Here is a 26,053-nt window from a genome sequence, read left to right on the forward strand (position 1 = left end):
CTTGTCAAGCTTTTTGAAGAGAGCTTCTCTGATGTGCAGTTTGTGGTGACATTTTTCCTCAGTTAAGAGGCAAAAAACGCAATAAATCAATCGAATTCTACGAAGAAATGAAGAAATTAAATGTAAAGGCTGGAAAGGCGGTAAGTTTTCTCCTTCTTTCCGGGAAGATAATCATCTCTGTCTGAGTAACAATTACTGCAATTTGGTGTCCGCCATGTTTGTTTTCTTGCAACCTTTATTTAAAAGGTGTCTTTAAATGACGGAACGGTGATGTCTGTGCGAGTGTATTCTAGTTACTGCCTTACTCCAAAGCATTTATTGAAATATTTTCCATAAGAAAAACAATAAAATCATAAAGTGCCATAATGACATTGTCATATGCAGGAAAATTTTTCCAGCATAGGAATGAGCCAAAACACGTCCATGTGAGCAACTACAGAAAACAGGGCCATATTGCAAGGTCTTAAGCAGAAGTGGCTCGGTGGCTCACTAGTCATGACATGTGTTTAAAGAATGAGAAAGATATAAAACATTTAAGTATGAGACAGACGTAAAATAAAACGTTTAAATATAAAGTTTACAGAACAAGTTAAGTCAAGGTAAATATCTTAGTGGCTCGATGGCTGGTCAGTCGAGATTATATGGTTTAGTGGCTTGATGGCTTGGTGGCTGGTCAGTTGTGACTGCCGAGCCTCCGAGCTGCCAAGCCACATCAATGTATGTACCTAGAAAATTTGCCCTGTATAATTCTGTACTTAAGACCAACGATAATATTTTTAAGCTCATTCTACATTCAAGTGTTTACAAAATGATTTTTAGAGCATTGTTCTATAACTGGCACAGACAGTGAATAATGCATATTTATTATATAAACACCAATGGAATACCAGGTGAGCTTTCTCGCGAAAACTTGATATCTTCACATGTGAAAACAACATGTTATCCTCACATGTGAAAGTGTCACCGTTGTTATGACTGCATAATAAATCACACCTTTCACACCAAAAAAAATATTAATTAAAAGTGGAATGGTTTGGTAGTTCTTTGGTGTTTATATAATAAATAGAACATTACATGGCCACTTGGAGATACGAAATTTCTCTTCTCGCGTTGAAAAAATATTTCACTTGTTTGCTGAGCTTACTGGTGAAATATTTTTGAACACTCGAAAAGAAATTTTGTATCTCCGCTGATTTTCAGCTGATATGTCATGGCAGTCATGCTAGTGGACATAAGACTAATCTCTTTCTTGATAAAGATTGTTTTGTCCACCAGCAAGGACAGTGCTTAGTTAAAAACCAGTGACTGGGAAGTGATACTAAAACTAGCCAAATCTTGTAATAGAGCGGTTTTCACTTGACTGTCGAAAGTAATTGAGGAATTGGTTTGGTTTTGGTTTTACTACGCCCTTTGGTTGGCTAGTGTATTTACTTTGGTTTTGGTTTTACGACAGTCAAGTGAAAACCGCTCTAACTGCATTATCAAAATCTAGTACTCAAACCATTCATTAGTGTTACAAGTAATATACCTGCACTAATGCACCTGCTGGTAGAGTATCCCCTGGAATGAATTCCTTGGGATCATCGGTAAAGAAATTGTGTGTTTTGATAGAAAGTTGTTTCAGTGCAAACTTTCACAGTGAAACTTTAAAGTATTTTAAATCAAATTCAAGAAACAAGAAAAACACATATCGTGAATACTCCTCATCTTATAAGCCAACTAAGCAAAGCTATTTCAATCTCAGCTGATTATTGATGAGACTTGTATTGAAATGACCGGTGAGGCTATTAGTGAGGCTGTTATGCAAGCACCTTGAACTTGGAAACAAAATATACCCATCATTTTTTAAAATTCACTCCCTCAGTGCCTGCATAAATTCTGATGAAAAATATTGCACTTGTATTATTCGTTTTAAAATTTTTTTTTGCTAGGAGAAGAAGCCTGGAGTTACTGCTTCAAATGCACCTGTGAAGTCAACCAGCAAAACTGCCGCTACAAAAGCCAAGAAAAAGGTACATGTATCTGTCACTACTAGTGGGTTGCTATCCTGAGGGAACACAAGAGTTCTGTAGTTAAATGGAAGGGGTCATAGGGGGCTGGAGAAACAATATAGTTCAAGATGCTTCTACTGCTCTCCTGTATAGCTGTTATTTGGAACCTTGCCATCCAATGACCTGTCTCAAGAGAAGAATACCATATTGATTCAATCAGGCATCCTGAGTGCTTATGAAATTTTTAGGCCTTGAGAGAGGGGGCTGAAGAGTTTAGGCTGGGTGCTAATATTTAATTTTCAATATTTTCAGCAAGTAGTTAGTTACTTTTCCAACAAAACTGTAAATAATAGCAAAACCTGGGGATGTGCCAGAGCGAACTCTCTGATGTTGCCTAGTACAATGTAGATGTCTCACAGTGTAATGTCTTAAAATGGGTCAGTCAAAGAGAAACAGATAGGGCAGTAAAGAAAATTTAATAATAACCAATGTACTCTTCTTGTCCACTTCAGTTTTTTTGGAGGGAAGGGTGGTGGGTTGGCATTGGTACTTATTCGAGGCTGTATGCTAAATTAACTTTTCCCCCTTACAAAAGGGATGGGTGCTTATTTGAGATGAGTGCTAATTTGAGGTAGGGTGCTTAATCTAATCAATATGGTATTACTATAAATGTAATGGAAAATAGCTATCCGCATGATGACCATGGGGACAAAAATGAGTATAATAATATGCGGGATACTGCTGCACGGGGTATTATAATGTTACGTCCAAAGGGGGAAAAACAAGTGATATAAAGGGGCAAGATTACTTGAACTCAGTTTTTTAATACTTGAACTTAGTATTAAAGAATATCTGAATGACCTTTTTAGGAGGATGATGATGCAACACAGGTTGGGGATGATCTGGATGAGTGGATGCAGGTAGAATAAATAAATTTCAACTTTTTCATGAAAATACCTGTAGTAATGATTGTTTCTAGAATTGAAAAAGATTTATTTATTTTTAAACAGAGTCCAAAAGAACGATCATCTGCAACCATCTTTTCTAAAGTTGTTAGTTTGTGTCATTGATTTACACATTTTGTCCACTTTTCTTGTAATCAAATTTTACATTTCACACTGAGTGTCGATCCCATATAATTGCACATATAAGGAAAATCATTGGTTGACTAAATGGTGTGAATATTTTTTGTTTTATATGACTACTTAATTAATATGTTTTTACTGAAACAAAAGAGGATTTAATAATCATATATTGTGTGGTTCCAAAAATTATCCATACCTCTCCCACTGAAGGGAGTTTTCCTTAGGGCCCCCACCTCTCTGGCAATTCCAGTCAAGCTTCATACATTGACTTAAATTTTTGAGCCTTTGAGAACCCCCCATCCCCCCAGGAATTTCCAATCCCTTCTGAGGGCAACACCCAATCAAGAAATACCTTTGACTATGTCAAAAAAAGACGAAATGGCAGACAGAACTCCCAGGAGGCTTTGCCTGTCCCATTCCCCCTTCAATAGGGCCGATTTTTGCGGGTAGGGGATGGGTCATTTCAGTTCGTCTGGTGAACAGACTTGGAAATTGATTTCGAATGAACACAAAATTATTGTGTGGAGTTATTGGCGCTATATAGATCTACACGGAATGATTATCTAAATACAGTATTCAGTGATGTAGTTATCCTGTGCAGGAGCCTCAGAAACAAGCGGCCCTCCCACGGTCCTGATGGGAAAAGCTTCAACTTGTAGCAATTCTCTCTCTGTGTATGAAAAGTCTTTCCTCACATGAGAGGCCAGGAATATGCTATTTGTAGATCGTGGACTCTGATTTTTTCTTTGTCCCATGCTCATGACTTGTTGATCACACCATAATTTTCGCATTTCTTCACCAAGCTTAAAAGTTACCATCTTTCTTTATTTACCACAAACATGACGTTTTCAACATTGCTGATCCTAGCAGTATGGAGGACGCATGTAATACATGAACCTTGTATTTGGCCTGAGCTCGCCATGAGTCCTTCGTAGCTCAGTGGTTAGAGCATCCAACTGGTTTACGGAAGGTCATAAGTTCAATTCCTGTTGGGACTCAGATTTTTTCTTTGTTCCATGCTTGTGTTATGTTGATCATACCATTTCTCATTTCTTCACCAAGCTTAAAATTTACCATCTTTCTTTGTTTTCACAAACAGAAACATATTCACTTGCCATGGATTGTTAGAAGGGCTTTAAATACAATATCCAACAGTTTGCGAGTTTTAAGGAACAGAATATTACTGTTATATAACAGTATTTAAAACATCAGACCCTGTCATGTTTTTATAAGAGTACATTGAAAAATAATTTTTGGAATTTTTGGTTAGATCAAATAAGTCACGTTATACTGTCATGCTATATTTGGGGCGTAGAGGGGGTGCATTATGGAAATGTCCCAGTTGAAAATAATACCAATCATTTCTTGTTTCATAATATTAACTGGCCTATTTTCATTCATGATGGTGGAAGTCGCTATACAGCCTCGGCTTAAAAACATGCACTATGCAGCCCAATGAACCCCCGCTATGAGGGTCTTGTCTTCATAACCTTTTAACATACTTACTGTAACCTAGGGTGACCATTCACGTACGTATCACTAATATGATGTGACTTTCACTGCTATTTTTAATAATATTATAATATTAATTTTGATAATAATAATAATAATAATAATGGTAATAATGATAATAATAATATTGTCTTTACCCATAAATCAATACAGCACATATGTATATGTATCAAAATTAATGTAACATAAATTAATTGTTTTAAGATTAGCGACGTTCTACTTGCCATGCTTAAATGGCTGTGGTGTGGCGCACTGATATGTATATTGATGTAAGGGGTTTAAGAGTGTAATATTTAATGTAGTGTGTTGTATTTTATTGTGTTGCAGCCAAAACAGCTCATCAAGCCAGATGACCAACTTGAACTAACTGATGAAGAGCTGAAAGTAGAGTTTACTAGAATCTTGACTGCAAATAACCCTCATGCCCCAAGCAATATTGTCCGCTACAGCTTCAAGGTAACTGAAACTTTATTCAGTTCATAACTGTGTGTTTTAAACATAAGTTTCTAATATTGGTCATCACTGTGCACGTGTATTACATTATTACTACATTAAAAACCTTTGATTTGTCTTTGATTTCTTTAAGAGTGTCCAAATAAGAAAGACAAACAAGATGATCAAAGTCATAAGGGTTTCTTATAACTATAGTATTAATTTAGTTATTGCCTTAGATCATAAGTGAGGGTATGGTAGACATAGCTGTTGTTGGTAAAATTTATTCTCGGGTTAAACCAGAATTTTTGCTGTCTCCTATGTATTTAGAGCTAGGCAATAAAAGGAAACCTTAAATCAAACAAGATTGAACACTGTTTTAACCTGAAAATGGATGTTACCTATACGTCATTAACATATGACCACCAGACAAAAAAGTGGTTTAATCATTATGAATGATGTTTTTACAGTAGTTTCCTTCATTCTTACTGCTCTAAGTATTAAATAAAAATGACAAATAAAAAACTTGTCCTTGTTATTTTTATATCACTTATCTTTTCTATAATCTGGTCAAAAATGTATTTATACCTACCAAATCTGCTGAATTAAGATTAATCCAACAGACGACAGTTGAGTAGTATAGCAGATTAGATGACCTTTTCCATATTCTCGGCAGACATTTCCTGTTATTACTTTGCTAAAAGGATATGTACCATATGTATATACAGAGTTGATGTACATTTGTAGTCTCTTGTTCTCTTACCCAAGCTCCGTTGAATTCATTTTAAAAGCTGTCAGAGGACAAAATGATGGATTCTTTCCCTAAATATGCAGCTTTTGAAGTACTGAGCCTTAGACATTCATATTGTGAGCATCAAACAAGAGCAAAAATTTCAAAATATTCGGTTTAATTTTAATCAGTTAAAAAGATTCAGTACATGATAATGTTGGTAGTTGACAAAAGCATGTTAAATTGGAAGATTGTTTCTTTCAGAAACCTGTCACTGATTCTCCACACGTGGTGATCACTTAGGTCACCCCAAAAAAGTGATATATACATTTACAAGCATAAGAGATTCCCAAACACATCTAACAAAATATTCCTGGTGTACCCTTGTTAATTTGAATGCACTTAAAAGTTCTTGTTTGATCTTTATTTGGTTTATTTTACTTTTTATTATCATTTTTGATATAAGAAAATGTGACTTAAAATTGATTTTCATAATTAATTTTAATTTTGATCTTTCTTTCAGGAAAAATGTTACAAAGCAACTTCAAGTGTAGACCAGTTGGCAATTCACTTTGCACTTGATGGGTGAGAGAATACTCATGATAAAATACTTCTTTTAAAAATAATACAGTCTGTTACAAATAAAATGATAGGAAGTTCTCCTTTCACATTTTTTATGACAAAAACACATAGTTAGAGTAATGGCTGATGGGACCCTGTTGTGCTTAATGTGACATATTTTGTAAATGAATGTACATCTGTAACTTGTTGGTTTGTTCTTTTTTGCACAGGAATATGCTTCATAAAGACTCAGATGAAGCCAGAAGACAGCGTGCTCGGCAAGGACATGAAGAAGGTATATTGTAGTGTGTATTTGTAGGAAATGTAGAACAATATGTAAAGCTATTTGACGGTGTATCAGTGTTGTACAAAGATAAGTTTCTTTTCCAGTGCTTTTTGGAATGAGCGTTTAACTTGTCTTTACTAGTTTGAGATATTTATTTATTCCCCCAGGGATTATTTTTTAGTCTAAGCAGTGCCCTAGCCTGTCCTCAGCAAGTTCTTGGTTAGGTCATTCATTCAAGTATATATTTTAAATAGACATATCTGATTATTGAATGTTAGGTTGGAAAATATTTTTTACTTACAAACTTAAAATTTAAGATTTGTCAAGTTATAAATTATACTGAGGGTTAACTGAGCTCTTTTTACATGTATGAGATTTCAAATGCTCTTTTTGTGAGGACAGTGTTTCTCAAGTACATAAACTTTTTGCATGATAAATATAATTCAACGACAATAAATAACTAAAGTTGTGATGCCTCTTGCACAAGATTGTAGGGTCTGTTTCTTTACTAAAATCTAAGATCAGATCAAAAATCCACATCATTAGGATTTTTCATCAAGAAAAGAAACGATGTATCATTCCAAAAAAGGATGGTTTTTCATCCATTTCGATAGAAACGACCCACAATGTCGACAGTATTTTAGAGAAAGAGTAACACAGCTGCTGACAGTGTTGAAAGCTTGCTGAACTTTCATTGTATTTTGGACGATTAGCTGAAGGATACTGTCTTAGACTGGCCGAATGAAGATGAATCTGTGATGATACAGCGCGTATGTGCTGGAAAAGTAAGGTCTTGCAAGGTATGCCGGCAAAGTTGTGTAGCGGTTTTGTCCTTGCGAACTAGGACAACAGAGGTCCTGTTTGTATTGCAATTTTACCACCCCGATAAAGTAGACAAAGTTGACCATTTAATCCATGCCTTTGGTTAAAAAATAGCCATTAAGATAAGCAGTGTGGTCAAACAGCAGATGAATGTATTAAAATTGTTTCAAGTCACCGCTGGCAGTATTCACTCTTTCCAGATCCGTAGTAAAGAATCACTTCGGATCATGTATCCAAAGTATCCAGTTTTGGATATGATCCAAAGAATTCACCTCAGTTGTGGATCATTTGGATCAATAATCCATTTTTGGATTTTAGTAAAGAAACAAAATGTTCATTTTTGCATTAAAAATCCAGATTTGGATTTTTATTTTTAATAAAGAAACGCACCTGTAAATTAATTTGAGATTCCCCCAGCTGGCTTTTAAGTGTTAATATTAATATATTTTTAAGGAATACTTTTAAAACTGTAAAATAGTGTTCTTCCTTTTTTAAAAATGAGAAATTAAATTTTTATGCTCAAAAAAATCTCCAGCTTACAGAACAGGAAGTGGCTATAGCTATTCAGTACGCAGCCGTGCACTCACTGGAGTCTGTTAGTGAAACCTTGTTTTTCTGTTTCTATCCTTTAATCTTCACATACACTTCACTTTAAGGTCACTAAAAATAATTTCTGTAGTCACCAGGGGCTATAAATTGCCTTAATTTTACAAAAATACAAAATGGATGGGAGAAAGTCAGACCACAGGGAGTAGACCTTGGCTGGGAAGGAGGACTAACATGTCTAATTAGTTCAGTACATTTTGAGTTAAGAATACATATATGCCAACTCCCCCAGATTATTCAGGAGTCTACAGATCACCAAATCTCCTGGATAAAATCAAGTTATGAGCGTTTCTGTGCTTTAATTTGGAATTTATCCCATTTTCTCCCAAAATTTGAATCTTTTTTATTCATAGTTTAGTTTCTGGGGCATTTTTGCATGTATTTCATCACTGACAAAGATTATTTTGCCATTACAATAATTTTGATGGTCTGCACCTCGTATTTAAAAGCTGTTCAGTTGAACAAGGTTGAAAATTTTTTTCCTTCACAAAATCTGCTTACTGACTTGAGTTGGTTGCAGATTTGGTGCAAATTACAAAACATGTTAAATTTCCCTTGAATCCTGTGTAAAAACGTGCGTTCCAGTTTTCCATGTCTGTTTCTCCAGATTACAAATGTCTGGAGATCACTATTTTTGTGGCTTTCAGAAATTAAATTTCTTAAGAAATGGGTGTGGTTGCTTAAGAGTGTTCTACCCATATTGCATAGTGCTTTAATCCAGTCTGCAAACATTTTGACGCTCAGCTCAGATCAGCAGTTGCATGGGGCCATGCAAGGGGGTGGTCACACACCATAGAATGATTGGAACTTGAACCCAGGAGGGTGCTTTGTGCTTGGCCTTGGGTACAATGCATTCACTCTCGCCCTAAATTAGAATGAAAACCCCGGGGGCGGGGTACTTTGTTATAATAGGCTAATGGGGATGTGCCGCTGGATGGGGTCGCATTTTCACGACTGGAGTGATTATAATGGGTCGCATTTTCGACAGAGTTACTAGAATGGGGTCGCAATTTTTGGGTTTTTGGGGTGGGAGTAGCCTGCGAAAACATCCGTTTCTCCTCTCTCTTCGTCGCTGGGGACATTTGAAGAGCGAGGAGAGACGGACGTATTCGCAGGCTAGGGTGGGAGGACAGTTCTATATATTTACGGTTAACAAACGTACCAGAATGTTTGTACTGTAGGTGAAAAGTAAAGTGTTCTTCATTCAACTAAGGTAGATACATAAATAGAACGTGACTAAGTTGGGATCGCGAAAATTACACATTTGCCCAAAAGTGACTAAGGTGGGGTCTATAATTGGCCACAGAATAGACTATAATGGGGTAGGGGCTCTGAGAGGCCAACGGCACATACCCAGCAAAAAGTAACCCAAGTACCCCTCCCCCCCCCCCCCGGGATGAAAACACATTCTGCCGCTACTTTAAGTAACCCATTATCGTTGATTAAACCCCAACTTATCCCAAAGAATTCTCAATGTAGTGGAGTGTGGTACATAACTATGCTGCTTTGTCTTTGTCTCTAGCTGAAAATGATGCTAATGAAGCTGCTGATGAGGAAGAGAAAGAAAATAAACCAGAACCTGCAGGCGAGGTGAGGTGTTATTTTTATGTATGTTGGGGTATGGAGACTACGCAGATGATTTATTTACTTACAGTGTAAGGAGTACAGTTAAAACCCTGTTAATGTGACCATATTGATATGAACTGCTGCCTGTCTAGCTCAGGTCGAGTGTTCAAATCCCTGCCGGACCAACACTTTGGGTCTTTAAATAACTGAAAAGAAATTGCTGCCTTTGTAATGACATCTAGAAACAGTTAGACTTTCTAGTCTTTTCAAATAGGGAGGGAAATCATAGGTCCCGTCTCACAGCACTTTCACTCTTTTACTTAATATATGGTTCTTGTGGGGTGGTAATAACCCACACCATTGTTTGAAAAGAGTAGGGGACATAGACCCCGGTGGTGTGGCCAACCTTTCCTGGGCTGGGTGGGTTATCGTTTAATAGTCCGGGACCAGGCTCCGCATTGGGGAAAAAAGGAGAAGAAAATCGGCGCGGGTGAAAAAAAAAAATCGGCAAGCGAAGCGAGGCGCGAGGTAGTCTGGGGAGGGGAAAAGGTGGACCCCATTTTTTGTCGTTTTTCCCTACTGCGAAGCCTGTTCCAGGCTATTTAAAGAGTGATCTTCCTCATGATTCTCCTTCAGGTGTCGTAATTACTACCTGTATGTATATAATGCATGGGTCATTCAAGTTTTCACTGTCATCCAAGTTTTCACTGTCAGAAGCACTTCTCAGATCTGGGAGTGACGCATCGTCAGTATGGAAATTCTGCGCTCGTTCCTAATACGTCATGTCGTCATTAAACCAGTGGTGGTATCGCGAAATATCGGCCGTTTTCTCAGGCTAAATTAACTCTTTAATTGGTTAAAAAATTTGAATAAGGAAGTCATTGACCATGAGCATGCTATCCCAAAATTGAATCTTGAGATAAATGCTGCAAAAGAAATGGTAGCACAAATCAGTGTTCATTTGAATATCCACACCTTAAGATTACACTATTGAACTATGCGCAGCGCCACAAGAAATCACTGATCCGTGTCGTCCATATTTTTCTTCGAAATGAATTGCAAACTATTGAAACAAAATTAATACTTCTCCTCTAAAACAAGTCACGTGCAAGAATTAAGCACCCCCTTCTAGGAAAAATGATCAAAAAACCAAATTTGGACATTTTTGCCCCAAATTATTGTACGAAGCAAATGAAAATAGTGATTTTAACTTCAGCAAACAGTAAGAGACCATTGCATCTCTCGTAAGTGATAAGTAAAACTCAGCCTTTTTAATGGTCGTTTATTGAGGGTTCGGCTCTATTCTGTTTCAGGAGAAAGCGGCAGAAGAAGTTCGACCGGACTCATCTGCTTCTGTTGGAGGAAAAGCTGAATCCAAGTTAACAAACCAGTTTAACTTCAGTGAAAGAGCATCTCAGACTTACAACAATCCTTACAGAGTACGTGTTACAATAATAGCGACCTTAAGATACACCGTTTCCAGGCGCGGATCTGACCGATTTCCTAAACGAGCGCCGAAGACTCAAGCTTCTGGGGGGTCCGGGGGCATGCCCCCCTTGAAGAAAAGGTTTTAGATTTTAACTCCCTAAAGTCCCCTTTTCTGGGTTTCCGAGGTTTTCAGACAGGATATTGGCCAGTTCTATTCACCTTGGATGAAGCCTTACAACTTGGAAAGTTTTTATTTATTAAAAATATATCTATTGTGAAAAATCTAGCCGATTTCCGTAAAACGATGGAAACCGGTGTGGATCCGCGACCGGTTTTTGCCGACGGGTACGGACAGACGAAGATTTTTGTCACGTAGTTATATAAAGGGTGACTATGATTTCTCAGATTTGAAAATGGCATCACCGTTCTACCCGGAAGCCTACGCGTTTCCCCCAGGTAAGAGGCAATCTACCCGTATTTACTGCTACACGTACAGCTAAATGACCCGTACCCGCACACGGAAACGGTGTCAGTCTTAAATACCAAGTGAGCTTTTGGAAGACTCAGTTCTTGTCTCTGGCCTGAATTAATAGACAGTGAAGACATGCCTGATGATAGCCTGCGTTGCAGCCGGCCCACGCAGTCGTCTAAACCATTTGTACAGAAAGTTTAGAGCGTCTGCGACGCAGGCTAGTCTGATGATAAAAATTGAAATTACCGGTTTTTTGATAACTGTAATATTTTATTTCAGGAACGTGGTACGTCGACTGAACCTCCACCAAGAGCAAATTTCTCGGCCACTGCTAACCAGGTAGGTTTGGATGACCCAGGTGTTGATTGCTTTATACCTTAAAACAAGATATATTTTACACTGTGTGAATATATGTAGAGGGGCCTCCGGGGTGTCAAGTTATAAGCGGAAATCATACTATAAAAATTTGGTTAGAGATAGATAGGGAAAGGGTACACTACGAGCAGTCTCGCTTTTTCTTCGGAATTAGAAAGGGCAGTGCACGCGCGCGCGAGCGTCGAGCGGCGAAGCCGCGAAACGCGAGAAACGAGGGCGGCACGCGCATGGTCAATTGCGTGTGTCGCGCGTTGTGCTCGACGGTCCAAGAAGAAAGAGAGACTGCTCGTAGTCTAGGACAGGGGGGCTTATGACCGGTATTTTACGTTTTCCTTGATAATCTTTAGAGGAAACGTCTCTAGCTTACCCTGATATAGGACTGAATTATGCGAAGGAAGACTTCCCAATATTTTTTAGATTCTTTTCCATTTCATTTTCGTTTTTGCATGCATTCATAGTTTTTCGTTTTGCACTTTGTACTGGTTTCCTCTCGGCTTTTTCTGTTTTTTTGTTTTGTTTTGTTTTGTTTTTTAAAGTAGAAGTGAGTTCTAATTTTATATCTTACCTTGTTTTTTTTTCTTAAACAGTGGGAAATTTATGATGCTTATGTCGAAGACCTACAAAAACAGGTTAGACTTGATAGTTGTTTTTGTTTTGATGAACTGTTTTTCTTGCATTCAGATGCGATATCCTATAACAACAACGAATATCTAGCATATAGTTTGCAAATCGGTACCTAATTTCCACCTTCAGTTTCTTTGATTTCTTTGGTTACTTCTCTGTTTACCTGAACACCTTGCGATCTTTCAGGAGAAAATTAAAGAAAAAGAAAGTAGGAAGACGCAAACATTTAAGAAGGACGAGGATAAAAAGAAGAAACTAATGCAATCTGAAGTACAGGTTAGTTACTATCTGTTACTGGTATGAGAACCTTACCACACTAAGCAATTATTTATTTTGCTCTCAGAGGTTGCGTTACAGTCAATTCTCGTAGAGGAAAGTGTGGGCGCCTCCAAAAAACGGACATCTCCCTTCTCCCTACAACGGTCACCTAGCTGAGTTGATCCATATTTTTCTTAAGCCTTTTTGCGTGACTCTCTGTAAGGTGGACTAGGATAGTTTCCGTCGTAGAGAGAGTTGAGTGTACCACCCAGTTTGTCCAGAGTTTTGACACCAAAAGTGCCATTTTCCTTCGAAATGGACAATTCAACAGAACCGTTAATGCCCCGCGTGAGGGTGTGGGTTTTCTATTAGGCTTTGTTCGACGAGCACATTTCCTGGAAAATTTGCTGTTAAGGTTTATGGAGAAGACGATAGCGCGGACGCATTTCCTAGTTTAAGGCTTTGGTAAAGGTAGTGAGAAAAACTGTTGCCTCTGTTTAATTAGTGATGATGTTGTCCTTGTACTTCAAGGGTGATGATATCTCACGAATCTCCAAACCATGCAAGATAGTGGAGAGAATGGTGAATCAAAACACATATGATGATATTGCACAAGGTATTTGTTACCATTTTTACTAATTTTTTTATGCTGTTGGCTCTCAGTTTGTCGGGACAGACAAACATGCAGGCCTGAAAAGACAAGCGAGCGCGTGTAAAAGAAAAAAGCAATCACTCCCTCCCTATTTTCCTTCCGCCTTTTTTGTAATTCAACAGTCGCTTTTCCTTTTGCTCGTCCGGACTAACCGACGACATGGAACAGGCTTGTTTAATATCACTGAGGGGAAAAGAAGTACAGCCAAGCAAAGTCTATCCATTTACAGAGGCAATCTAGATAAAACACAGCAAGACGTCGAACTCGTGGGTTTCTTTTCAAAAGTTGGCTTCCACTGTATATTGATCTATTACTTCAAACTCCATCCAATTCCATCAACCTTTTTGCTTTTCTCTCAAATACTTGTGAAACGTCGTGAACGTTTCCACTGACAAAAAATTGTTTCCCTCACAAATCCGTGTTTATTAATTGCTTTAATCCACAGATTGTTTTGTTCCCTCTTGCTAGTGACGTGTTGAAATTTTAGTTTGTTGTTGTGAAATTGTGTATAGATTTCAAGTACTGGGAGGATGCAGCGGACGAGTATAAAGACCAGGAGGGTACTCTATTACCTCTGTGGAAATTCTCCTATGAAAAGTCCAAGAGAATGGCAGTCACATCACTCTCTTGGTATGTGAACTGTTAGTTGATAATGTAAGACAAGTGGTGACTCGCCCTCGAGTTGACCGGACAAAGCCAGCGAACGAAGTGCGTGGGACAAACGCGAAGGCTTTGAGAAAGTCTAGAGGGGCGTAGGACGTTTTAACATTTTTCACCGACATTAACTCTGTGGCAACCCAGGACTAGGGACATCGCTTATCCTCCAATCATTGTTTGTAAACATAATTATTTTGTTGGATAGTAGTGTCGAAGATGCGGCTGAATATCTCATTGTTTCTGGTAACCGTTTGCTAGATGGCATTGTTGAAACTACGGCGTGATATATCAACATTTATTGACCAATGACCAGTATTTGTTTGGTGGCGATACTTGACCCACGACTAAAAGCGGCAACATATTTGACCAACATTTGTGGCATGGCAATGTCAGAAACTCAGCTCATCTTTCCAAACTTACTGGCCATTATTTGCTGGGTGATAATTTATTTTACCTTTATGTCTCAATATAATATTTAACTTTTGTCAGATGTAGTCATACATCCCAGCATTGTTTGCCGACATTTGGTGTATTTGGTTTTTTTCATTTTTTATTTGGTTTTATGCTTTCTTCCCTTTTTTTCTCAAGAAAATAGTTTTTCCCTTGATGCCTTCTTCTCCTTTCATTCAAATTTTGCACCTGTTTGTTTTTTCTTTGTAGGAGTCCAAAATACGTTGACTTGTTCGGAGTGGGACATGGATCATGTAAGTTTAGAAGTGTTCAGTGGCTTTCAAAACATTGCACTTGACCTGCAATGTATTGAGCCTTATCTCATTTATCACATTAAACCCGTTTCGCAGTTAAGACCAGGCTTTTCATCTAAGATGGAAGAAAGAGAGGGGCGGCTAAGAGGTTTCCCCCCTAATTTATCTTTTCACGTCTGGAGTAAATCATAGACACTGGCAATGTGTAGTTTTAAACTGATATTCTGTGAATGAAATCTTATTGTTTTGCCATTTTTTTTAAAAAAAGAACAAACTTAGCAGCACTTTCACATGGAACTTTGTATTTCTTGTCATGTAGAGATTTGATTTTTTTAAAATTAGAATTATAAAGGTCAAACCCGAAACAATTGGGAAACGTTCTTTACGACTTACTATATGAATTTTAGAGCGTTCTTTCCTTCAGGCGTCTCGCGTTTGTTAAGCCTGAGACGATTCTTTCGCCCTGCGTGCGTGAGACTTGACAGGCTTCACTGAAAAAGATGTTTTTTTTTGTTGTTAGATGACTTTTTAAAGCAAAGTAATGGAATGCTTACCATGTACACCTTGAAGAATCCTTCGTCTCCCGAGTGAGTATAAAGCCTTCTGTATGTAGCTTTCGTGATCTGAGGGTAATAATTTCTTAGCATCAGAAGAAGTTGTGGCTTCCTTTCTCGAGGTATAACTGAAATCAAATCAGAAAGTTGTGACGACCAACCAGAGTTAATCCTACATTCATTTTACTGCCCTTGAAAAGGATAGAGTCTAAAGTTTTCCTGGTTTTAAGCATCTGTTGCACCTTTATTTTTTCAAGTTCTGAGTGTTGCGCTGCTTACAGGGCTGGGGCGGGGGAGAACTCCAAACCTAACACCTCATACCCAGGGGCTTTTCCCGTAGGTTATCCTTTAGCAGCCACCGTGCCCACCCTCCCTCCCCCCACCTTCCCACCTTCTAATTCTTACGGACTTGTTTCAGTCCTGTGTGTAAAAGCGGGATTTTACAGTATTTTATGAGTATTAAGTACTTCATTCACTTTGTCATGTGCCAGGTACGTCTGTGAAACGGAGAGCGGAGTAATGTGTTTGGATTTTCATCCCGAGCATCCGAATTTCATCGCAGCTGGTTTTTACGATGGTATGTGATAGCAATAACAGTAAGATTTCTTAAGTGTTTCTAACGTTTTGTTTACCTGAATAGTCTGCTTGAGATCTCGCTTTTGAAAAAAAGGTAAATCAACAGCAACACGGTAGTAGGGACACTTTAGATCGCAAACGAGGGGTACCACGGACAGGGAAAAGTCAGGGAAAAACTAACTTTTTCCTCGGTCACGAGGAAATTCTGAAATAAATGTCAGGGAGATATTCTTTCAGTTCGTTACAGGTTCAGCGTTAATTCGTTCTCGATGCAGTACTCCAATCTCGTGATAAGGGTCCAGACCTCCTTTATGGACGAATATATTGATAATCGTAAAAGATGCAGCAGGAAATTTTAGCATCAGTCTCATTCCGTCTACAGTAACGCACTCACATGGAATAAATATTGATAAAGCATAATTGTTTTTTGCCTCTTGTAGGGAGTGTTGGGGTGTACTCAGTTGTTACACCAGCAAATAAGATCGAGCTCATGTACCAGTCCACAGCAAAAACTGGAAAACACACAGACCCAGTCTGGCAGGTAAGACAGCAGATTGAAATCACAACAACCTTGTTTCATCTTGATACTCCCAGAATCATCTCAGTTTAATACCCCCTGGAACTTACTTTCGTTTGAGGCTATTACGGGGAAATAATTTTTCGAATTAAGCCTCTACTGTATGCAACAATACTATTCACAAATCGTTGAAACAGACACCCTTTCTCTTGAATTTTCTTGAAAATTTCCTACATTCATTCTTCGCACCATTGTTCCCAGTCAAATCTGCCCCTCTCCTTCCGTAATGTTGAGCCACTGTAATACCCAAATCAACTCTGGGGAAGGGAAAACGACACACAAGTGTTTCTAGATTTTTGACAAGTATTTTAGTTCACAGTCATGGACTTATTACCTACACTGTTGAAACGGCAAGAATAGACGAACAACTGCCAAGGGTGGTCAGCTTATCAAAACGAGTAATCACGGTCGAGTTTGTTTATTACCTCAGAATGAGAAAAAAGCTTTTTACTTGTAAAAAAAAGTTCAGAGGTGTCTGATTTTCCACTTGACTCTTTAAATCTTTTGTCTCTGTTTTGTTACAGGTAAAATGGCAAAAAGATGACCTTGATAACAACATGAATTTCTTCTCGGTGTCCTCTGATGGTAGAATAAGCCAATGGACGATCGTGAAGGTAAATAAATGTACGCTTTGAGTTCTGAGGTTCAACCAAGCATGACTTTCCACAGAAGCCCAGTTGGCGTTGATTGCCACGTGGGCGTTATTTTTGCCGCCAGTTGCACGCGTACAGCTGTTTCAGTTTACGTTCTATGTTAAAGATATTGCCGTAAGATTTAATGAAACGTTTTCTCAAATGGAACAGAAAGTGTAAAAATGATTCTCGGTCTCGATTTTTTTCTCTTCGTTTAATATAAAGCTCGACAATTACCGACGTTTTGAGCTGATAGTCTGAGAAAATGTGCAGTTTGCGTAAAAGGCGCACAAAGGAAACATTTCTCAATAACTTTGAGTCGCTTCTTTTTCTTTAGAGTGAGTTAAGATATACAGATATCATTACCTTGAAGCAGGGGAATGCCACTGAAGAAGGGGAAAATACACAACTTCCAAGCCTAGGTATTTTATCTGCTGAGTTGTTACTTTAGGTGAATTTTAGCTGCCGTAATGTTTGTTACATGTTTGGATTCGGTTACATGTTCTTTGATTTTGAGGTTCGTAATACAAAATTATAAAAAGAAAAAGTAAATGATTAGTTGAACAAAGTGTTAGAATATGTAAAAAGTTTCCCACGCGTCAAGTTTGTCCCCCCCGTTAGTCCTTTATTTGATGGGTGTGGCGTGGGGGAAAGGGCCAAGGGACCATTTTTTGCCTACTTTGGGGGTGGGTGTGAGGAAGCCCCTCTCACCAGGCGACTCCCCCTATTTTTCACCTCGTATTATCATGTCTCGCTGCTTTCTGTTAGCCTGATGTTTCTAGCTAAGTTCAAAATCGTAAAGAAATCTTTATGCACGTCTTTATTGTCAAAACAGGAACATACGTTTAAAAGATGCTCAGTCGCCTCAACCAAATTGGAAATCCATCGGATTACGTCCCTATAATTAAAATTCTGCATGACAAAAGTAAGAAGTAAACTTGTTTGTATTTACAGGGTGTGGCACTGCATTTGATTTTCATAAAACAATGGACTATATGTTTCTAGTCGGTAAGTTGATACCATTTTCATACAGACCTGTCTTAGTATTACTAACTGTCTTTCTAATTGTTAGTTTTGGTGTCAACATTTTTACCATTTTGGGGGAGCAAGTGTGGCGCAGTGGTGAGAGCACTCTCCTCCCACCAATGTGGCCCGGGCTTCAAATCCCAGTGTCAACGCCATATGTGGGTTGAGTTTGTTGTTGGTTCTCTCCCTTGCTCCGAGAGGTTTTTCTCCGGGTTCTCCGGTTTTCCCTCTCCTGATAAACCAACATTTCCAAATTCCAATTCGACCAGCAATCAGGTAGACGAAGGACCACAGAGGGGATGTGCTACCTTCAAATCGTTATGTATTTTATTCATTCATTCATTCATTTATTGGATCTTTCCTTGTCTACTTGTTCACCTTATTGTCTTTCCTTTTTCTTTCATCACCAGGCACAGAAGAAGGAAAGATCCACAAATGTTCAAAAACGTATTCAAGCCAGTTTCTCGAAACTTACGACGTAAGTGTCATTGCTTACTGCTTTGTAGTAGTGTCCAGACTCTTCAACTGTAGTCTTTGGTGTTTCTTTACATTTGTTTTCCTGCCCAATCTTGTTTGCTGTTCCAAGAGTTCCACACGGCCTATAGGCTCGGTCTCTAGCCGAGGCTGTCTCGTTGTGACCGTGGTTCTCCCCACCTGGCCCCAGTTGTTAAAAGGTGGATAGCGCTATCCAGCGGATAAATCTCTATCCAGTGGTTAGTGTAATTGTTTTCCCTAATACTTATCCACTGGATATTGATTTATCCGGTGGATAGCGCTATCCAGCTTTTGAACAACTGGGGCGTGATGTGTGGAGAGTCACACTGGTGGGATCGATCGTTCAATTTATTAGACTACCCGTGATGGCAACGCTCAATCAAGAAATGAGTCGCGCCTATGTCAAAAAGAGACAAAATGGCGGACGGAGCTCTCAGAAGGCTTTGCGTGTCCTATCCCCGCTTCAATGTGACCGATTTTCGCGGAGAGGGGACGGGTCATTTCTGGTCTTCTGGCAGAGAGTTGGAACGAGCACAAACTTATTGCGTGGAGTTATTGGCCCTATATCTACACGTTATGATTATCTTAATACAGTATTCAATGATGTAGTTAACCTGCGCGGGAGCTGCAGAAACAAGCAGCCCTCCCACGGTCCTCACGGGAAAAGCTTCAACTTGTTGCAGGTGAGGGGTTGGACAACAAGGGAGCTATCACATACCTAGGTTAATATCTGTTTTTTCGCCTTTCCTTGTAGGCACATCATATGGCGGTTTACTCAGTGAAGTGGAATCACTTTCATCCTAAAATCTTCATTTCATGTAGCGCAGATTGGACTGTGAAAATCTGGGATCACAATTACCTGTACGTGTTTATACATGTCTGAAACTGTTGCCAGAAACTTTTCCTGTATTGATAGAAAGTCAAAACCTTGTAACTAAAGAGTCAGAGCAAACAAACAGTTGCGTTGTGTTTAACAGTTTAGGCCTGAATTTTTATCGTTTGAAAAAAAAAATTGTCCGTCGCATCATGTTACCATACGTACGACATTTTTTAATAGGTCTCGTTCCTAAAACAGTTCGTTTTATGATTACCTGAAGTTTGAGAGAGTTTGTTTATTGATTATTGAATTTCGCTATGGTAACAGGGGATGCAAGAGGACTTGCGTCCAAGTTGATATCCTCGTCTTAATTGCTACGTCCCCTGCTCTTTCGAACATCAGTGTTTTTTTTACGTCCCTTAAAAGTCACGTTATTCAGTGAAAATGTAGTCTTTCTCAAAGCCCGTTTCCGGTTTCTTCTGAAAGTGCTCTGAGACGGCGCCTGAAGTTTCTCGTACTTACCCGAAGAGACTAGATTGTCTAACCATTTGTGGACGTCAGGGTAAAGGCAACGCATTCTCCGCAATTGTTCTAAGAGCCCGAGAGTTGGTCCCGCCTGCGGGGGCCGGATTGTAGCGCCAGATACTGGTACCAACTCTTGCTGGGACCAATTCAGTTGACTGTGTTTTGTACTCTTCGCCGAAGATAAATGATGGACCTTGCGTTATAAAGTACTAACTCGTGGTTTTTATTTTATAGTGAGCCTATGTTTACGTTTGACCTGAACAACTCTGTTGGTGATGTGGCCTGGGCACCTTACGCCAGCACGGTGTTTGCAGCGTGCACTACTGATGGTCGGGTAAGCGGCATCCTTATTTCATTTTCATTTTGCTTAATTTAATATATTTCCATTTGCTTAAGTAAGTGAAATTAATAAAAGAAGTAGATATGAGGGTGGGAGGGACTGGAAACGAAGATAGGAAACTACACTTGCTAGTCCAACCGTTAAAGCTCTTACAGAATCATATACATAAAATTATGTGAAGTTCAAATGGCAATAGGCCTTCTGTATGATGGTGTTATTTTACCACTACAACCTGAGTCCACTTCGTGTTTCTTGTCAAATTTTGTAAACCCAGTGAGGTTCAAATAGTAAAAACCCTTATATGCACAAAAAAGAAGATCGCTGGAGGATTCTGGTAGTAGTAGTCAAAACTCAAACGACGTCATTGTGCAAATCGCCTATTTCAACAGCTATTTTCACAAAACTAGCCCCGATCCAATACCTAGGCTTCACATCGAATTCCTCTTTCTTACAGAACTCGTTTAACTTTACAGGCCAGAGTTTTTAGTTCTTATTAAGCTCTTCGATAGATATGGTGGTCTGTTGAAAATTGTTTCCTCGGAAAAGGTCCGCTCTTGCACCACTTGTAAAATTTTATTCTTCTAGAACAAAAAGGTTCCTAGCATTAATGATGCACAGTAGAGTTGTGCAGCACAAAACATAGGATTGACCTTAAGCAAACGATTCAGTTTTCATGATATGTCAACAGAGACAGAGAACACTTGTACCTACCCAGTTAAAAAGCAGTGGCTGTGTTGATACATAAGACTGAGTTGAAGTTTGATCTAGAAGAGGCTTAACTTAAACTTAATGGGAAAAAATGCAGATATAGTGCTGTAAGTTACTGGAAAGTAAAATTCTTCCATTCTGAGACAGTGCTGATAAGGTTTCATCTAAATATTTATATCAAAGGATTTCGCAGGACTCAATAGTTAGATTGACTAGCTAAATACAAACCGAAGCATTATCTTAATTTAGTGGAACACTTAAATGAAAACACATTTTTTCTTGTGCAGGTTTATGTGTATGATCTGAATGTCAACAAGTACGAACCATTGTGTGAACAGTCAGGTTAGAACGTTGGTTTAGTGTCTTATTGCCCCATATAAGGCAATGCGGATCAGTCCGGAATCCAGGAAATTTTTGCTTGTGGAATCTGGAATCCAGGCCCTTGGAATTGGGATTCAGCTCAAGGAACCCGAAATACTGTTTAAGATTGAAATCCGGAATCCAAGTTCCACTGACAAGCAAACTGGAATCCTGGATCGCATTAACTTTACTTGGGACGAGTCCTAAAAATTGGCTTCTATTTATTGTAATAGACCATTGTAAATGGTGATTTCAATTACCTCTAACTAGCCAGGCTGGACGTCCCACCTTATAGATCGTTTTCAGTCACGTGGTCGGCAGCTTTGCAAATTGCTTTGAAAAAAAGAAAGTTTTAACATGTGAAAAGAGTTCAATTCCCATAGGATTTTTTTTGTACACAAACACGGACCGCCGATTCAATGTTTCGTACACAAATATGGCCGCCCTGACGTCATGTGAAAACGATCTATAGCATAGTTAATAGAGAAGAATGGTTAAAAAGCCCGTCGGACTTCCTGATCGCAGGTTAGACGGTGCACAACGTTCAATACCGTTCCTATCAGTTTCTATCTTATCGACCAATTAAAATGTCGCATTAATTAATTCAGTCACAATTTGTGAACAAAAATCAAAGGATTGTGCTCCATCAGGGAGCTTCCAACATAACACTGCAGCACCGTCCTTCATGACAAGTCTCCTCTAATAAATTATGCTCATAGTTTACGCCTACAGTTACATTAAGATTAATGATTAATGAGGATTAAGATTCACGCTTAGGCCAAACGGCAAACGTCAGGTTCAAGTTGTCAATTTCTCAGAATATAAAATAAGCAGATAAAAACTGTCCACAACAATTCTTATGTATAAAGCTGGCCTGAAACTACTTACTTTTTAATTGAAGTAATAAACAGTTAACGACAATTAAGGGAAAAATTTTGTCACGTGGCACAAATTCAAGTTTGCCGTTTGGCGTGAAACGTGTATCTTAAAATCTCTCTATTAACTGTGACTCAACTTGCCCCTGGCTTGTTGTTGTTCAACAGAGAGTTGCTGTACAGTGAATATGTTGTGGTTCAGTTTTATCTTTGATTATATTTAATTGTGTGTACTTCTAATCTAATGTTATCTCATTCTTAAATGAGGATTCTTTTGGAAGTAACTAATTTGTTTAACTTGATTTATCAACAGTGGCTAACAAGAAAAGAACAAAGCTTACTCATCTAGCTTTTAACCCTGAATACCCAGTACTTATTGTGGGAGACGACAGGTAATTTTGTTTCTGGTGATATTGTTTGTGAACCAAACGCGTAAATTTGAGATTGCGCTTTATTCTACTGTATAAACTAATATATCTTGCAAACAAACCGATTTATTATTGTGAGAACGTTATACGGTCAACTGTCATCTAATACGGAAACTTTTTGAGACCGGCAATAAGTGTCCGTCTTAGAGTAATGTCCGTCTCATAGAGAGTCAGACAAAGGGAGTAAAGAAATGCCAGCCCGTGTAGTTTTTGTCCTGTGGAATGTGGAATTCTGGCCTTTGGAATCCGGAATCCCACTATGATTTGAATCCACTCACAAAGAATCGGAGATCCAGTACCTGGATTACCGGCGTGATAACCCACACGGGATGTTGGGAGAACACGAGAAAAGCTTGTAAATCACTCGCCCTCGGGCCTCGGTTCGTGATTTACAAGCTTTTCGAGTCACAATAAACCATGGGTTTTTAACCAATCAGAACGCGCTTACTATCTTAGTTATTTTATAAATAATAATATAATATCTCTTCTTCTTCGGCAGGGGGCACGCGACATCTTTGAAGTTATCACCAAATCTAAGGAAAGCGACACAGCCCAAGGTATTCCTTTGTTGCAAATAAATGCGAATAATATTGTTCCCTTTGGTGTCCGTATATTCAAGTTTAAGTTTATTTCAGTATTTAAGAGGAGAATTTACAAATTAATAATTTATATCACGAAAATATTGTGGTTAAGAATACTAACTGGCGGGAGGCAAACCGTTTGAGTCAGTATTAGCGTGGCCGAGGAGTTAAACTGAGGACTGCCAGAACAAATCAAGCTAGCGTTGGGGTTAGCACTCAAAGCGGGACCTCTGAATAACACGCGGAACGCGCCGTCTACTCGGCTCAGCCTTGCTGCTTCCTAACACCATGCACAATAAAACTCGATTCATCTTGTCCTCATTCCCTAACGCATGCACGATATCACCCAATAGAAGATACTTGAATTATTTCTTTTTTGCCTTTGATGTTATGCATGTAATCATACTAATGTCTTCAATCACTCACTTTTGTTCTTGATCCTTCATTCTCACTTTAAGGAGGAGATTCCTCTTCTTGTTCTCTCACAAGCTGCAGACTCTGATGAAGAACCCTGTTCACCGCCTCCCATACTCTTCTCTCCTGTACGGAACTTCTTTGGTGGTTTACGGTCAAGTCGCCCGAAAGTCATCTGGCCGGAAGTCACGTCGCCCGAAGTCATTTCTGGCGACATAACTATAAATTTCTGGCGACATAACTCTGGTTTCGGGCGACATGACTTCGGGCGCGATGACTTTCGGGCTACTTGACCGGTTACCTCTGTGGTCACAGTAAACTTGATCTCTATCAACTTTTCTGTCTGTTGCTCTAATAGATTCTTTAATAGTCTTTAAAAAAAATACTCTCTAATACTACGTAACGGCTTTACGTTTTTCTAAGCTAACAGAAATGAAGCCTAATAGTTCTGGGCTTCACACTAATGATACTTCGGATCATACTCTTGATACTTCATACTCATTCATTTCTCCCTACTTTACCTGAGTGCGGTTTAGTACTGGAACAGCTTACAGCTTCCTATTATTGGGCTGCCCGTGAGGGCAAAGCCCATTCAAGCAATACCTTCCATCTATGTCGAAAATAGACAAACTAGCGGACGGAACTCCTAGAAGGCCTCGCGTGTCCCATTTCCCCTTCAATAGGGCCGATTTTTGTGGGGAGGGGACGGGTCATTTCAAAAATAATGCCAATCGTCTCTTCTTTCAAAAGGCTAACTTGCCTATACAGCTCCGATTAAAAACGCGCAGTCGACAGACCAATGAACCCTATTATGGGGTTCTTGTTTTAACAAAGACGAACTCTTCTTTTAATCCCTTACACTTTTTAAGTTAACGTTTAACTTAACTTTTTCAATCGCGAAACTGCGCATTATTTTATGTCGCCTTCTTTCTCACTGGCATTTTATTTCATGTATTTCATGTTTCCTCTCTTTGTCATTTACACTGAATAACAGTATTTTTAACCACGCCATTTTTCTGTTTCTCGAAAGCAATCTTTTTCAACCAATCAAACATGGTTGGCTGTTGAGGTCAAATATTTCATTTGCTTCCAACCGATATTCCAGTGTAGCAATGTTTCATATCACACCCACCTCTCTTTAGCATCATTTTTATTTAGCCCCCCTTGGCGTACTGTTTTGATATCTAGAAATTCTTCGGCAAGACATTAAACAATACTGCGCGATGTGCGGGACTGATGTGCAACGTTTTTTCTCTGTTTCAGGAAAAAGCTAAAGGACCCGAAAACGAAATGGCGAAGATGGAGAAGCTCTTAAGTCTTGTTAGGGAACCTTCTGCCAAGAACTGAATGACTGTTGTTGCATCCGCTTCAAAAAAAGAAGATAAAACAAAAATATCTTATGCACGCGTATCGAGAAATACTTACGATGTATAAAGTCATTCCACACGTTGTATAAATCTGTTTGTTTAGGATTTGTCTTGTTTTCGCACACGACTACACGAAGCCAAAAATGGATCTTAGCAGGTAGAAACAAATGACTTCAATAATTGCTCTGTCAGCTTTATTTTGCATTCTCTTAGTTTGTGCCGCAAAAATAGCTGCCACATCTCTTGTGTAAATATTTTAATGGTGTAGCCATTCGAAGAGAGATTGCGAGATGAATTAATGGTATTTTATCATGTGTACTGTTGAATTGGTGTCTACATGTATTATTAAATATTAAAACAGCTTTTTTACTCCCATTTTGCATGTTTTTAATTTTTTCCTCTTCAGTGGCCATAATATTATATGTTATCTGTTGCGGGTTTTTGCGCTTTTTTTTGTTGGCATGCGTTATGCTGGTCGGGTTAATGGCCATATTTGACTTTGTTGCGGAACAAACTGCGAACGATGACTGTGCAAAGGTGCAGCTTGTACGAAAGAAAACATCTTCAGCGTTTGTCAAGACTGCCGCACTTCAACAAGTTGTGACTTGTTGAGCGGACATCTCAATTGTCTCAAAGTTAAACATGTTGTTTCATCGTTTAACGTGACATGAAGCGGTGAAGTATTTGTTGTTCACAAATAAAGGACGTTGCAGTTGACGTTAAACCACGTATCATGGGGCTTTACCAAGAAGCATCTAGTGTGTTCAAGTACTTAGAACTGACAGTGAGAAAGTGGTGCAGATATTTCTCCTAATGACTAAGTCTTTTCTGATGGAGTAGACAACAGGACGTTCCACTAACCTTCTCCGAGTTTTCTGTTTTCTTCGACTTCTACTGTCACCTAAACAAAATGGGAACTTAAAGTCATCGTGAGCGTTGTTCTACCAGTCAAAAGTTTTCGTCTGATCGAGAAATCGGTTTGCATTATGACGAAATCTTTGAGGGAAGGCGGCGCGC

General features: G+C 38.8%; 1 protein-coding gene across 1 annotated transcript; it reads left to right on the forward strand.

Moving 5' to 3' along the window:
* On the forward strand, positions 1–25,411 carry LOC140937423 (dynein intermediate chain 2, ciliary-like). The gene is made up of 27 exons (XM_073386979.1): positions 1–140; positions 1,932–2,012; positions 2,861–2,911; positions 4,916–5,044; positions 6,274–6,335; positions 6,542–6,606; positions 9,548–9,615; positions 10,905–11,030; positions 11,771–11,830; positions 12,454–12,495; positions 12,677–12,766; positions 13,280–13,364; positions 13,913–14,030; positions 14,718–14,761; positions 15,282–15,348; positions 15,807–15,892; positions 16,332–16,432; positions 16,993–17,082; positions 17,438–17,522; positions 18,055–18,108; positions 18,537–18,604; positions 19,376–19,482; positions 20,198–20,297; positions 21,299–21,353; positions 22,560–22,638; positions 23,174–23,231; positions 24,933–25,411. The coding sequence occupies exons 1-27, from the start codon at positions 108–110 to the stop codon at positions 25,014–25,016; spliced, it is 2,088 nt and encodes a 695-aa protein (XP_073243080.1). The 5' UTR covers positions 1–107; the 3' UTR covers positions 25,017–25,411.
* The last annotated feature ends 642 nt before the right edge of the window (positions 25,412–26,053 follow it).

This window comes from Porites lutea, chromosome 5, assembly GCF_958299795.1.
Source record: "Porites lutea chromosome 5, jaPorLute2.1, whole genome shotgun sequence".
Taxonomy (NCBI): Eukaryota; Metazoa; Cnidaria; class Anthozoa; order Scleractinia; family Poritidae; genus Porites; species Porites lutea.

Bases quoted from the DNA above. Each gene is read 5' to 3' on its own strand.
- LOC140937423 (XM_073386979.1), top strand. From the start codon at position 108: ATGAAGAAATTAAATGTAAAGGCTGGAAAGGCG. The intron at 2,912-4,915 runs GTAGAATAAATA...ATTGTGTTGCAG, and splicing joins ATCTGGATGAGTGGATGCAG to CCAAAACAGCTCATCAAGCC. The intron at 12,767-13,279 runs GTTAGTTACTAT...TTGTACTTCAAG, and splicing joins TAATGCAATCTGAAGTACAG to GGTGATGATATCTCACGAAT.